The sequence below is a fragment of the Eretmochelys imbricata genome, chromosome 15 (genome assembly GCF_965152235.1).
Source record: "Eretmochelys imbricata isolate rEreImb1 chromosome 15, rEreImb1.hap1, whole genome shotgun sequence".
Taxonomy (NCBI): domain Eukaryota; kingdom Metazoa; phylum Chordata; order Testudines; family Cheloniidae; genus Eretmochelys; species Eretmochelys imbricata.
This window is the reverse complement of record NC_135586.1, coordinates 8,536,515-8,551,604: the sequence shown is the minus strand read 5'-3', so window position 1 is coordinate 8,551,604 and position 15,090 is coordinate 8,536,515. Positions and strand designations below refer to the sequence as shown.

Genomic DNA, 15,090 nt, shown 5'->3' with positions numbered 1-15,090 from the left:
TGCAACCCCTGCTGTTCCAGTACTGGACCCTTCCTGAGCAGGGACTGCCAATCATCCAGCATTGTGCCAAACTTGATGGTTCTGTGATGTGGACAGATGTCTGCTCGAGACTGGAATGAGGTCAGCAAAACTCATTTAACTTGTGGCTGAAGACTGATGTACAAAGGAGCCAGAGGTGAAAGGATATGGTTTGCCCACTAAACCATCTACCCTATAGAAAAAAAAATACTATTTTATCCCCCCTCCTGCCTGGTTAAATTAGGATGGGTAATATGAAGGCAAGTTGGTCCTCAAAATGGAATGAATTATTTCCCTGGCTTCCCAGATAATCTCCTTAAATATTCATGATGCATCCTAAGGGCAACATTTTCAAAACCTGAGATACTTGTCTAAGCATTGTGCCAAGTCTCAATGCCGGCATATAAAAAGCGGCTTGTCGTTTTCATTAGGAAACATATATTTTGCATAATTTTTATAAAAAGTTGCAAAAATGAATGGCTCTTTCAATTTAGTAAACAACTCACAAGTTTGCAATGGAAAATCATGGAGGCAGATTCAATTATTCTTGGGCAAGATACTGGTTAACTACTATATTGCGAATGTTTACACACTGAGGTATTCCTGACTTAAGTCATTCATCTTAGCAGTACTAGGATGTTACACATGACTTATGAGGAGAGGCTAAGGGAACTGGGATTGTTTAGTCTGCGGAAGAGAAGAATGAGGGGGGATTTGATAGCTGCTTTCAACTACCTGAAAGGGGGTTCCAAAGAGGATGGATCTAGACTGTTCTAGTGGTAACTGATGACAGAACAAGGAGTAATGGTCGCAAGTTGCAGTGGGGGAGGTTTAGGTTGGATATTAGGAAAAACTTTTTCACTAGGAGGGTGGTGAAACACTGGAATGCATTACCTAGGGAGATGGTGGAATCTCCTTCCTTAGAAGTTTTTAAGGTCAGGCTTGATAAAGACCTGGCTGGGATGATTTAATTGGGGATTGGTCCAGCTTTGAGCAGCGGGTTGGACTAGATGACCTCCTGAGGTCCCTTCCAACCCTGAGATTCTAGGATTCTGTGATACATAGGAATCAATACTAAATAACAAAAAAGAAAACTAATATTTTAATAGTGCTTTTCATCCCAAAAGTTACCCCGACACTTTACAATATAAGACCCAGCTCTTGCAACTGGACCCACTTTGGCAGACACCTGTGCTCATGTGGATTCACTTGCAGGACCTTTCATCCATGATTGAAATGCAATCACTTCCAGGGTGAAACAGCAGCTGTTTAACAACATGTCAACATGGACAGGTAGTGAAAAAAGGGACCTTATGTAACTGAAACTGCATGGAGCACTTAGGTAGCCAATGGCAGAAGTAAATGTATAGCAAAAGCTAAAACAGCAGCTTTATAAAGCTGGCCAGCAGGCCTCAGGATGCCAGCTCCAATGCCATCACTGAAAAGGAACAGGAACAGGACCGGGGGATTAAAAACTGGCCAGTTTATTAGTATGCCGATTTTAAAGCTGACATGTAAAGAAAAAACAATGGGCTTGTGTTTCTTTGCTTTTTAAGGATGGATAAAGAAGGCCTAAGAGGTTTTAGGCAAACAAAGCATTTTTTGTACCTTTTAAAAAAAAAAACAAAAAACATTAGAACTTCAGGACTTGTTCTCCCTAGAAGACCTGGTAACCAAAGGCCTAGTGAAACTGACACCAGAAGAGACACTGAAAGCTAATCAAATAATTAAGGAAGTTAATTTTGGTCCAACATCTTTTTAAAAAATGCCCCTCCCCCTCACATGCACAGAACCAAAGCCACCCCAGTTTAAATCTACTGACTTTAATGGAGTTACACTAGGGAAGAATTTGACCTATTATGCTTAAAACCATTCCTCACACCTCTGAATTCCATGGACTGTGGAGCACTCTGGCAGCGTCTAGATATTTCAGAGAGAGAGTATTTCTGGAAAGCAGTACATTCTGCATTGGCCTGTTACTGCCAAAAGGTTCAATATTAAAGAAAAAATTAACATTGAGCGATTAGTGGCCAAAAATACTCCCACAAAAATTGCCACAATCTAATAATCTAGAGCACACTGCCCATGAAATAAAATGGTATGCAGCTTTTATACTGGAATGATATAGCTATTAGAAAACAGCACTGGAATTCACTATGAATAGGTTTCTGAGATCTAAAGCTCTTCTAGAGACAGACCATCAACTTGTGACTCAAGTAATCAACCAATGCAAAGTCCCTTCACGTCTGTGTGTGGGGAATAATTATCATAATAGACATTAGTAATTAATTTCCGGCGTGATGTCAGCTGGTGTAGCAATGCCAAGCAAGCGTCCTTGTCAAGCATACCCCAGCCGTCTGGACTACTTCAGTCACATTGCCCTGATTAGGATGCGCGCTGATGCACTCTTAATACAATCTGCCATCAAATGCCAAATACTTCAGAACTAAATTAGGAAATATGTCCGACTCCACAGAATGATGCTAAGGACTCTAAGTGGATTTCTCTATTCCTTTATGAGGCACAAAGGCGATAGCCGACGTAATGGTCTTGAATGAGGCAATTCTATCTTCTAACCTCCCACCTCTGTGGGGAAAAATATTGGATTAGGATGGCAAAGGAATTAATAAAGACAGTATAGCCTCATAGCATCTCTCACCCCTAGAGGTATTTATGGCTCTTTCAGTGTTTTATGTATGAAAAGGGAATTTTAAGGGGAGATTAGATGCAGATTTACATCAACAGTGGAACTAGACAGAAAGAAAGCTGCCCCATTCTATTTGGTTGTCAAATGGGGAAAAAAGTGATAGAACTGCACTTGTGCACCACTTGCCACAGTTCCCACCCCAGCAACAACCCCTTTGCTCCATGCCCCACCTTACCTTCCCCCAGGAGTTGCTGTTCTCTTTTTCCCTTTTCCTACTAACTCACTACAAAGCTGAGTAGGAGCAATGGGATAAAATTAATCTGTGGACAATTTAGACAGGAAAAAGAACCAGGAAAGATTTCTTAACAATGAGATCTATTAACTGAGGAACAACATCCCAAGGGAAGCGACAGAAACCCCACTGCCTAAGTCATTTAAAACGGTACTGGGAAAAGCCCTAGACACTTAGGCTATATAAGGAATAATCTGTACACTGCCAGTGAGATGGAATTAATACCTCATAGGTCTTTTCAATCTAACTTCTGTGATATTCAACCATAATGAACACACACAGTAGCTGGATGTTTCCAGTAAAGACATCAGCATTAACTTAATTTAAAACATTTAATTGCTCTTCGTGCAGTTTCAGAATTAACACTCCACTGAAATGAATGAGGCAATTCACACTATTCAGAGCTACTGTTTCAGTCTGTCTGCAGACTCTGGAAGACCGTCCTGTTCTGATTCACATTTGGAAAAAAAAATTACCACCAGAAGAACTAGGAGCTTTTTTCCAAGTGAAAGTTTAAATTTTACTGTAAAATATTTGACATATTATGCCCACACTGCAACACAAAGTTTCTGTGGTGCGTATGTCCAGTGGACTAATCTAGACACTAGGTCAAGAAAAAAAAAATCAATATTTTATGATGTAGCTAATGATATATGTCAATCTCACTGAAAAATTAAAAGCGTTCCCTGTTAAATCTCAATAGTTCTAAAAGCTGTAGAACTTGACCGAGCCATCAGCTTTTTAAGCATAGATGCAGTACAGTTGAAAAAACGGAAACTGCAGCTTATCAACTCTGCCATTGCCAAAAGATGCTTATGAAGGTAGCAGAATGCATTATAGAGGGCTTCAGACACACGAAGATTATTTATCCATCCCCTAAAGCAACATCTCACCATTCTTATAGGCTTGGAAGTAACTTCGCTCAAATACGGACATGAAAAAAAATAGGGTTCTCCAAGGATTGCACAAGCAGGGTTTGACTCATTACTTAGGATGCCTCAGGTAGGTTTATTTTTGAAAAGAAAATAATTCCACCTGGAGGACTGAAGCAGTAGAAGATACAGATCTCTCTCTTGCAGCTGGGGAGTAGCAAATACAATACTTACAGAAGCTAGCATGAGCCTTTTGACTAAGGGCATGTCTACACATACAGCGCTGCAGCTGCACCAATGTTCTATGCCTATAGGAGAGAGCTCTCCCGTTGGCATAATGAAACCACCTCCGCAAGCAGCGGTAGCTATGTTAGCAGGAGAAGCTCTCCCGCCAACATAGTGCTGTCCAAACTGGTGCTTATGTCGGTGTAACTTACATTGCTCAAGAGGGTGGTTTATTCACACCCTGAGCGACATAAATTATGCCAACATAAGCTGTAGTGTAGACAGTGCTTAAATTACCAAAGTCACTGAAACAAATACTGAAAGTTCATGTAAGCCTCAGAGCAGTGTGTTACGAAACTGACCTCCCACTCCATCCACACAAAGCAAAAAAAGAAAGAAAGAATTCCTTTGGCCTTTGTTAACTATACAAAGAGACCTGGGTTTTCCCATTTGAAGTTCTGACCCTAAGAACCACTCAATGCCAACTGGTAAAGGTTCAATGTTGCATAGCAGCAACTCCTACGAAGCGTGATAAACTCACTACACCTAACACACTGCTGTCATAGTATTTATCTATAAAGACTGTCATGTGAGATCTTAAATGAAAGCCAGGATCATGCTGGTCATTAATATAATTGTGAAATGTACGTATTGATTATATTTAAAAGTTCTATCTATATACTGAAAATGTGTCCTTATAGTTTCTTTCAAGATATGATTTCCCACCAGAGGTGAAGAACTGATTTTGCCAGACAAAGGGATGTATGTTTATATGTCTGCCAAGGCTCATATGTAGATAAAGCACTGTAAGCCAAACACAATGAAACCTATATTTGCATTTCAGGTCAACACAAGGATATGACAACTTGGAGCCAGCATACCGGAGAACAAACAACAGGGGGCCATCCTGACTCTGGGGTCAAAACTATGAGTTTGGGGAAATATAAGGAGAAGCAAAAGCCATTTTGGTATCCATTTACTGAGGAAACCCTCTGTATGGTGGAGAATATTCCTGAAAACTTGGATCCTGGTATTGACTGAAAACCAGTAGCTCTCAAAGACTGAATTCTTAGGAGAAAATCTACTTTATAAAATAGGAAAGGTTTTTAATGTGTGTACCACACGCAAAGCAGAGATTCCCAGAGACAATCTGGGTACACTGAAAAAACGTTGGGGAAACTTGCAGTTTATTGCATCATTGCCACCATTTGGAATTACAAACTGTGACTAACCGGTGCATATATTTTACCTGCTTTAACCTCTCAATATCTCTCATTTCCTTTTCTTAGCTAATAAACCTTTAGTTAGTTTTTGACAGAACTGGCTACTAGAGTTGTCTTTGGCGTAAGATCTAGCATGCAACTTGACGTGGATGAGTGACTGGTCTCTTGGGACTGGGAGTAACCTGATGTAGTGTGATTTTTGGTTTAAGTTACCTTTTATCATGAAGTCAGTTTGTTTGGGTGGCAAAATAGAACAGAGAGTCTAAGGTGGACTGTCTGTGAGTCCATGGTAAAACTGGTATAGTGAGCCAGGAGTTCACATTTGTCACTAGATTAGTGAAATCTAATTATAGAACATACCACCAGTCTGGGGTGTCTGCCCTGTTTTCTGACCATGTGCCCTGAGGCAGGCACTTAGTCATGAGCCACTCCACACAGCATGACAATACTGGTTCTGCTGCCACTCACTATTCTGTCTCAGTGTCTCTTAAATCTTAATCTTTGTTAATAAAAAGCATTTATTTTCACTGCAAGTAGATTACAGTGCTGCTATAAAGGACCTGATCGAAGTTGTGCCAGTCAAACTGTGAATACACTGTCTTGTTGGGAGCAGCTTACGTGGTAATTACTATGAATGTCCAGCGATGGGCTGGAGACTGCAGGGAGTGCTCTGAGGACACGGGGGTTAGTGGGTACCTAGCAATAGCCTGTACCATGAGGGTGAGATCTGCGGAAACCTGCAAGTCAGTGCTTGTGGCGCCAGAGACCACTGGTTTCAACAAGGTGAACCACACCAGACTGTTTCACGCTAAGGTGAGGTACACAACCCTGAGTATCCCTGAGAAGCGACAAAGAAATTTACTGTTATAGGACTCAAAAGGCTTGCTACTTAAATACCTTGTTGGTCTCATTCAACAGCCAGCCAAAGCCCTTTACTCCAAAGGCTGCCTCACTGGCAGATACATCTAGACATGTGACAGGCTGGCCATATACAGAATGGAGAACTTTGCCCGGCTCTTCTGCTTTCAGGAGGTAGACCATATCTTCAGCAGCTGCTATAGTCACTGGACTCCCAACAACATCTGGAACCAGGTGGAGAAAGTTGACCTACAACAGCACAGACATTTCTTAGTTTTTTTACACTTCAGTTGAAAATTCCCTTACATTGTCATCAGAAATACACGGCATGGCCATACGCTAAACAGGGCTCTTTAATAAACAAATTAACACACAGCTCCATAGGTGGCTAGTATCTAAAACCACCTTCTTGGAACCAAGTTTGTTTGTTTTGTTTTGTTTTTTAAACTGGTGTTTGATTTTTGGTCTATTTGAATTTTAGAAGTTTGACTCCTACAACAGAATACTACTACATAGAACACCCTTCATCTAAGGCTTTCAGGATGTGCACATTTATTAAAGAAGAAAAATTATTCATTAAAGAATTATTCATTAAGTCTCGTAACAGGCCTAGGAAACAGGTACACATGTGACACAAAAGCCCACTGGTGCCAACAGGCAATGGGTTCACAGGTTTCTTCTAGACAGTAGGTAAAACATGTATCTGTCAAAATGTAAATTAACCACTGTAAGCCACTGCAATGGAAACCCCATTTACATGTGAAGTCAACAGGGGGATAGGAAATCAACTGGGAGACAAGACTGAAGACTGAACCACAAGGGGTTGCCCTGTCTCTGGGGTCAGACAAAGAACTTTGGGGAACATAAGAAGAAGGAAAAAAGATACTTTTTTCCCTGCACCTGGGGAATTAAATGGACAGCACTTTTACATTCATGAAAACAGGCTCTTAACCAAGGTCAGCTGAAATGTTGCAAAGGACATTCAGGGTGAGAGAAGTTTCTTGAGACAGATGATTAGCCTGCTACAGTTAAGTTTAGTCTCTAAGATCAGTGTTATAATTTTGTTTTGTGAGTTACCTTTCCGCTTCCATTATCCTTACTCACTATCTCTTAAATCTTAACCTTTGATAATAAACTTACAATTGGTTTCACTATAAATCTATCTCAGTACTGTGACATTATACAGGAGCTGATTCTGAGTTGAACCAAACAGGCTGGTAAGCACACTGTTCCTCTGGGGACAGCTGACCTGGTATTTCTGTCAGTGTTCAGTGGATAAGGGGCTGGATACTACAGGGGAATGCTTCAAAGGGCCTCGGGAACTGTGTTGCACCAATTATTAATCTGCAAGGCAAAGTCAGGGCTGGCAGAGCCCAGAGGAGATTGTTTGGGTGGCTAACAGACTGGAGGTGTCAAGGAGTTACCCAGTTAAGTACAAGCGAGTCTCTTTCCTGCTGGAGGCAAGGAGGTGACTCTCAGTCCTGGGCACCTCAAGAACTATTACCACATATTAATAGAGTCATTTTACAGATGGGAAAACTGAAGCACCACGACGTTACATCAGGTGATCTGCACAAGGTCACAGTAAGTTAATGGAAGAGCCAGGAATGGAGCCCAGGAGTCCTGACTTTCAGTTCCCTGCTAGAACCATTAAGACCACAGAAATGTTGCTAGGGTAAAGTAATGTGCTGGTGAAACTGATGAGGGGTTCTCACCCTGGGGGTCACACTCGGGAGGGTGTGGGGGTGGATATCATGGTCACTCTGCTTTTCTTATACTGCTAAATGAGAGAGGGGTTGCTGGGATTACCAGTATGGAAAGGGTCAAGAATCCCTGAATAGATAATGGCATGCCATGGTTTCTAATCCAACATTAGAGACAACTGACAATGTCTTCAGTGTTTCTTTCAAATATCAGAAATTGGTATTACATACAGAGGAAGGGGAAAGAATACCGAAGATGGATATCTTTCTGTATAGCCACAGAAAGGAACATGATGGAGCACTTTATAATTACATGACAGGGTGACCCAATTCCAATGGAGTTCTTTCTTTGTTTTAATATTTTACTAGAAAACGTGTCAAAATTGTTGGCTTCTTTGTTCTGTTTTTAAGTATTCTAAGGATGTTTCCATTAAGAGGATGGGGAAGTAGTATTAGGGTTTGTTTAATCAGAACTCTACAGCCATTCGCTGTGCAGCCAGTTTTCTTGTGCTGATCAGAAATCAGAAGAGTTATACTTTAATACGCTCATTTCCTCCCTCACACCATTTAACAGACTTGGCCCATAATAAACTTTGGATTTTTAAAAAAAGATAAAATAGCCTCAGAACTCCATAGACAGAAGGTGTAATCTAAAGAAGCTGTGCAACCGGTTACAGCTTCACAAGTGACAGCATTAGCTAGCTTGTGATATCCTGCCTCAGAACTAATCAGCTAGTGTTGATCTGAAATTCTATGTGAGAAAACCTTGATCTACAAATGAGCCAACTTAGTTTAATGTTGACAAAAAATAATTAAAAAACAACAAAACCTCCCACACCATATGGGCTCAGCTTCATTTTCACTTGTGGTTTAGGCCAGGATTTCATCCTGGCTCTTCAGGGATGAAAGACATGCATTAACTCACTGCAATACCAGCTAGCTGCTAATGCTCTCACATAGTTCATGCAACATCCTTTTAAGGTCATTGTAAGATCCCTCTTGGCCAGAAAGAATTAGGAGATCTGGAACACCTGGAACCAAACTGACCAGCCGGAAAATACTCACCAATTTCTGGATTTCAAACTGTGCAGTAGTTTTCCAGTATCCCCTGTCATCAGGGCTTTCCACCTTGACCTGGAAGCCAGATGCAGTTGCTATGGCTGCACCCTCCAAGCCAAGGGCCAAAGCCTGTATCCTTTGATTGTGCTGGTAATGATGGATAGGTTCACGCCCTATCATGAGACTCCAAACATTAACAGTCCCTGCATATAAAAGGCAAAACAAATGATTCTGTGTTACCCTATTTAATAATCAAAAGTAGCTTGAGGATGGCAGTTTCTGTGTATTAGTGAAATGGGTTGATACAAAGGAGGCAGGTTCTGGAGCACCCTCAAGACTCAATCCCTACGGCCATTAGAGCTCCAGCACCCTACAAAGTAGTGCAAAGTGGGCTCTAGTGTGGGTAATAACTGTTCTTTCCCTGAGCAAGCCTTACACTGTGACTTTCAGAGAACACTGGTATGTGCCTTAACCCTGCTCCTCTCAATGCACCAGGGATGGAACAGACCATTTGCCGGAACACAAGGAGTTCCAAAGAAGAGCTGCGAATATAAGACTTATCTACTGTACGCTTACCCCCACTTAATGGCAAGGAACTATCAAGGAGAAGCCAGGTTAAATGCTTCAAATGACCTCCCCCTCACATTCTCTCACTCAAAGTGTCTTTGAATAGTTTTGGATTGTGCACAAGGGGACAGGATGGGAGATTTCAGTGCCCTTCTAAAAGTGGAATCGAGGGTCTTATCCTAGCAGGGCAGTTACATATAGCTTGCAACCAAACACTTAAATCCCAAATCTTGATGCTTCGAGAATGGGGGAAATGTGGAGAAGACTGTTGTTTTTTGAAAGCTAACGAGCACAGTATCCCAGGCTAGGGAAATGGAATGTTGCTCCTTTCAGTGGTACAGACCAGTAGGTAACAGGTTGGCAACTGCACTGGCTTGAGGTATAAATCAAAAGAATTCCACTTAAAAAGTAAAGTACATAAAGTCAAGAGCTTTAATTTCAATTTACAAGAGTAAACTGGAGTTGTTAGTGTACTACAGATCAGCAGGGCTGAACACACAAAGTGAGTTAGAGCTCACTCCCAAGCTACCCCTGCATTGAAACGGAGCAGCAATTCTTCAGTCTGACAGACAGGATCAGAGCTGGAGAAGCCTTCCCTCTACTTGAGCATGGCCATTAATGATGAAATGATTAATGGTGGCTACTACTTCAAAAGGAGACATAAAAGCTCTGACAAGCAGCTGTGGACAGGCACCCATGCCAGTTTGCAAACGCCTTTCCTGCGTCCCAAAGGAGGTAAAGCGAGAGTGTGGTAATGAAACTGCTCATAGTGGAAATGGTATCTAAATGAGTTTAAATTGATTTATGTTTGCTTTTGTAAAGATTATTTGGTATCTTGAAAGTGCTACCACTATAAAATAATGCAGACAATCCTTAAGGCCTCTGTCTAATGGCACTCCCGGAGAATATTTATATTCCTCGTCATGGGAATGAGAACCATAATGGAGACCATTTTTGTTTTATTAGGGATGCATATTTAAATTAATCTGCTATTTGCCTAAATAGTTAGCCGCCTCTGTTTGTGTGCACAAAGCCAAAACTGCAATTAGGCTTCCATTAAAAAAATAAGTCCCAACTAAAACTGTCCCGGTGGAGTCGTAAGGGCTCGGAGCAGAACTTTCCAAAATTACTTCTTAGCCGAATGGTAATTATGTTAATTGCTTGAAAGGTAAATAACTGCTGAACTGGTTTTGAAAAATAGAACGTTAGCACATGCCACACTCATGCTTAAAACAAGTTAACAGGTTTAAATGGATGGTGTAGACTATTGTTTACTTTGGGGACTGTAGCTTGTGCATCACAGAGACTTAAGACTTTTGTGATTTTTTTTACCTCACTTTATAGTGGACAGCAGGTCCACATCTCCAAACTGGCACAACAGGGCTCAAGTCTGATCTCAGGCACTTTAGATCAGCTACTGAGTATGCCAATATTGTGAGTAGTTGAGTTTTCAAGAAAGGAAGAGGTACATATTTCTGAGTACCCGAACTGGACCTTTAGTTAGATCTAATCTGTTTCGTTTGTAAACTTATCTGGGCAGGGTCCTGTGTTCATATTTTTCTGCTGAACACCTACTCCACTTTTGGCACTCTACAAACAAGAGCACTGAAATACTGCTCAGAGAAGAGTATAAAAATAGAAACAAAGTGAATTGCTTCTCTCTTCACAAAAGAAATACGTTTTGCCTTAAACTTTGGGGTTTCTGCAAGACAGCATGAAATAAACCCATCACACAGAAGCCTGTTCTAGCCCATGAATAAAATGGAGAACTCTGGGATTCAGTGTTTTGGTCTCAGAGTTTGAGAAGCAAAAACCATTTCATTAGAAAGTTTATGGCACATGGTATCCATTAAAACCAGAAAAGGAGCTCTGATTATGAGCTGCAATTAAACATACATAGTATAAAAACAATCTCATGTAACCAATCTTCAATGTACATAGCATTTTACCAAATATTTAAAAGACTAAGTCCCTGCCCCAAGACACTTACATTCCAAGTCAGAAAAATAAAATGCACAGAATACCAGTTCCAGCACAAGGGGGTGTGCAGACATCACTGGGAAGATCAGAGAATGAAGGTTTTATGAAGATATGGGATTCCATGTTTGTTTTAAACTGCCAAGCCAAGAACAGAAGATGACAGAGGCAGCAGTTTGGAGGGCGAATGCAGAACAATATAGGGAGCAAGAGCTGACTGGTATTTTCTTTCATTATGAGTGAAGTGAATATCATGTGCACACAACAGCGTGTGATGTCTGAGAAACGAGTATAGGGCTTGCTTGGTTCCAGGGAACAGTTAGAAAACGCCTCCCTCAGGGGCACCAACGGGTATGGATTATATAAGCGGTGTTGTTATGAAGCAAAGAAATGTGAGCGCAGGTCCTTCCACTCCAAAGCACCAGAGAATTAATTAATTAATGGGCAAGTCAGCCTTTGCTTTATTCACTCACATTGTATTTGATGGGACAAAATGGGGAAAAGCCATTTTTATAGCTGAAATTATCTGTGTTGAGATAACACACATTGTAAAGAAATATTTTTTATATATATATATATATATATATTAAAAGCATAGGATTTGTCAGGGTGGATGAGATCATTGATCTACCCAGTCTGTCTTCCTGCCTCCAACAGTGGCCAATATTTCATTCCCACACAAAAAGCTTTGCTAAGGTGAAGTTAAGGTTGCAAGCACACAGCAGTGTTTGAGGACATATTAACTTCCAAGAACATTATAGTTTAAAAAATAAAAATCCATCAAATGTTAGAAACACACAAAATTGTGAGTAAGAATGGCACTTCCACAACAAGCCAGAGTCACACCACAACCTTAACTCTGCTCCATTGGAGCTGTGACTGCAGTATTCTCAGACTGACTGAGTAACTACTGCGCATTTACTTTCCTTTCTGGCTTAAGGAGACAGATGTTCAGTTGGATTGTCTAAGTGCGAGGAGTCAGTTATGAGCAAGATGGTGCAGCTATTGATTTGTGATATTACAATCACTGCATTTGCACTTCCTGATGATCACTTAGTATTAACATCCACTTGCTGCATTATGCCTCGGACTGTAAGTGGTTTGGGGCACAGACTGTCTTTTACTCTGTTTGTACAGGGCCTCACGCAATGCAGCCCTGATTCAGACTGAGGCCTTTACATGCTTATTTAGAACCAGACAACTACATAGGTTTTTCCCGGAGTAAGAACTTGAGTGAGATGCTCCCCATTAGCAATGGAAGCTTCCCACACAACTAGTTTTATATTTAGTTTCAAATATATTTGTCTCTGGTGCCAAGTACGATGCTTTACCACCATACTAACCTGAACTGTTTTCATATCAATGTTCTAATTTCACGACATGGTAGGTCTGCATAAGCAGACATGCAAAATGATTATCTACATTTTTAAGTGTTACATTGCAACTGTCTACCAGTGTGGGCTTGTCTATGCCAGCAGAGCCCCCTAGTGGAGATGCAGCATAAGCTGACAGAAGTTCTGCCGACATAGTTACACCACCTCCCCAAATGACATTAGTTAAGCTTACAAAAGTGCTCTGCTGTTGGCACAGTTTTATCTTCACAAGGGGCTTTGCTGGCATAGCTATGTTGGCTAGAGAGAGTGATTTTTTCCACAGTCATAGCTGATATACCTATGCCAGCAAAACTTTGTAGTATAACTAAGCCTGTACCAGTGTGTGTCGCATCTCCTTGTTAGTAACTAATCAAAACAGGGTATAACTGCCTACTACTGCTACCAGCTAATCGTTAACACATTAGTTTAAGTGGAAATGGACTGATTTAACTCTGATGGTACCAGGTTGAAATACTGCTGATGACCCATGCTGAGGATTCACTTAATCAGCTCTTCCTCATTAAGACAATACTGCTAGTGGTTGCTGGTAACCTTGTAGACCGAGATGTAGGCCAGTCTAAATGTACATTATCTTCAAGGATCAAAGCAAGAAAATCATCCATATGATTCCACGTTAGAACAGGGAACCTGGACACTGTGGGTGGTGGGGATCTTATTCCCTCACTTCAGCTTCAAAGCAACACTGCCGGAGCCAATGTGATTTACAGGGAGGTGGGTTTTTTCTTTGTTGAGGTTTTTTGTTTTTCTTTTTTTTTTGGGAGGGGGGTGGAGCAGAGGGAGAGGTTGTGAATGCAATTGTTCCTGTTAATTTTCATCTATTCTGTTTAGGAGCGCAACTCCCACTTTTCCTATCCTGATCCAAGTTAATTTAATGTAAAACTTCTCATTTTTAAATACTGTATTTTATTTTTGATAGGGGAAAACAAGAAAAAAACCAACTGAAAACTCACATTATTATCTGGCATACTAGCTATATTATCTACAAGTATGATATTGCCTGAAATTATACTAATGAAATAAACTATTTAAAAAAAACCCATGTTTCATTAATGGAACTGGCCTGAAGTCTCAAACTTGTTATCTTGAATCCTAGACTTTTGCCAAAAAAAACCCACATGTAGTCTGAAGTGATAAACAGCAAGATCAGATACCATTCAGACGACTAGGGCGAGAAATTAACATTGAATATAATTGGAAAGTTGAGCTTCACATCATGGCTCAGTGAAGCAGGCATAGAACTAGAAGTAAGAAAACTTGGATTCTGTTCCCAGCTCCGTGACTCACTGGAGTTAATAAACTGATCCTTATCTCCTTTTTCCCATTTGTAAAATGGTTATAATAATACTTGCCCCTTTACTTGGCAACTGCAAAACAGAAGTGACCCTTGGCCAACTAGTTTCAGAAGTTCAGCAGAGAAAACTTGAAATTTCAGTTAATTCCAAATCATCAAAACGTGTGTCTTATTTTTAAAGTGTAAAATCAAAGTTCAATTTACGTACCTTTTACCAATGAAGAGGTACAGTAAATTTACAGCAACATTGACCCAGGCACCCTTCTTCCTTAAAGCATCTGCAAGCTACACTATTTGGTGTTGTAACTATTTTGTGGCATGTTTTGGAACTTAGAAGTGTGCTACACATAGACCTGTTCACCAGAACTCTCCATGTCTGATATTATAAATACAGGGTGCTAGGTAGATGAGGGAATGGCTCTGAGAGCCTCTCACTCACCATCTTGCCTACTTAGATATCAGGTTTTCCCATTCAAAAGCAGTGCTGCCTCAATTCCTAATAACAGAGCATGCATATAAGCAAGTGCATTCTGATCACTGCAGAAATCACTTTCGTTTGTTCTATACCAACCTATGACAAGTAATATTAGCTACTGTTGATTAGGTTTCAAAATATTAACATAAATGGGGACAACATTATTTCCCTTCTATACCCACAGACAAACATGACAGCTTAAGTCTTAAAGGTGGTACAAAAAGGATGTTCTCATTTTACACCATAGAAAGTTTCCAAGTCAAACTATGAGAATCTGGGGGAGGGGGGGCAGTTAAAGTAGACTTCAGTTCCCCAAAAGCTGTGGCTTACGGCCAAAGTCAGGCAAGCATGGAGCAGATGGAGTCCTGGCAAGGCCGCTACTGTCCCTGCATTAGCAGCATCTGCTCATTACCCAGAACCCTCGCCTGCTTTATCTAATGCTCCAGGAAAAGCATTTTGATTTGATTCATTTCAGTACGGTAACGTGCA

General features: G+C 40.7%; 1 protein-coding gene across 2 annotated transcripts in view; it reads right to left on the bottom strand.

Annotated features, from left to right (window-relative positions):
• The window catches only part of FBXW8 (F-box and WD repeat domain containing 8), a 62,930-nt gene that overhangs the window by 17,783 nt on the left and 30,057 nt on the right, over positions 1 to 15,090 (bottom strand). For both annotated transcript variants that reach the window (XR_013348038.1, XM_077834754.1), the window contains exons 6-7: positions 8,904 to 9,100; positions 6,175 to 6,384 (exon numbers count right to left, since the gene is read on the bottom strand). Coding sequence is in view for 1 of the 2 variants with exons in the window: in XM_077834754.1 (XP_077690880.1) it covers positions 6,175 to 6,384; positions 8,904 to 9,100 (407 nt within the window). In the remaining variant the exon portion in view is untranslated. The remainder of the gene's footprint in view (positions 1 to 6,174; positions 6,385 to 8,903; positions 9,101 to 15,090) is intronic.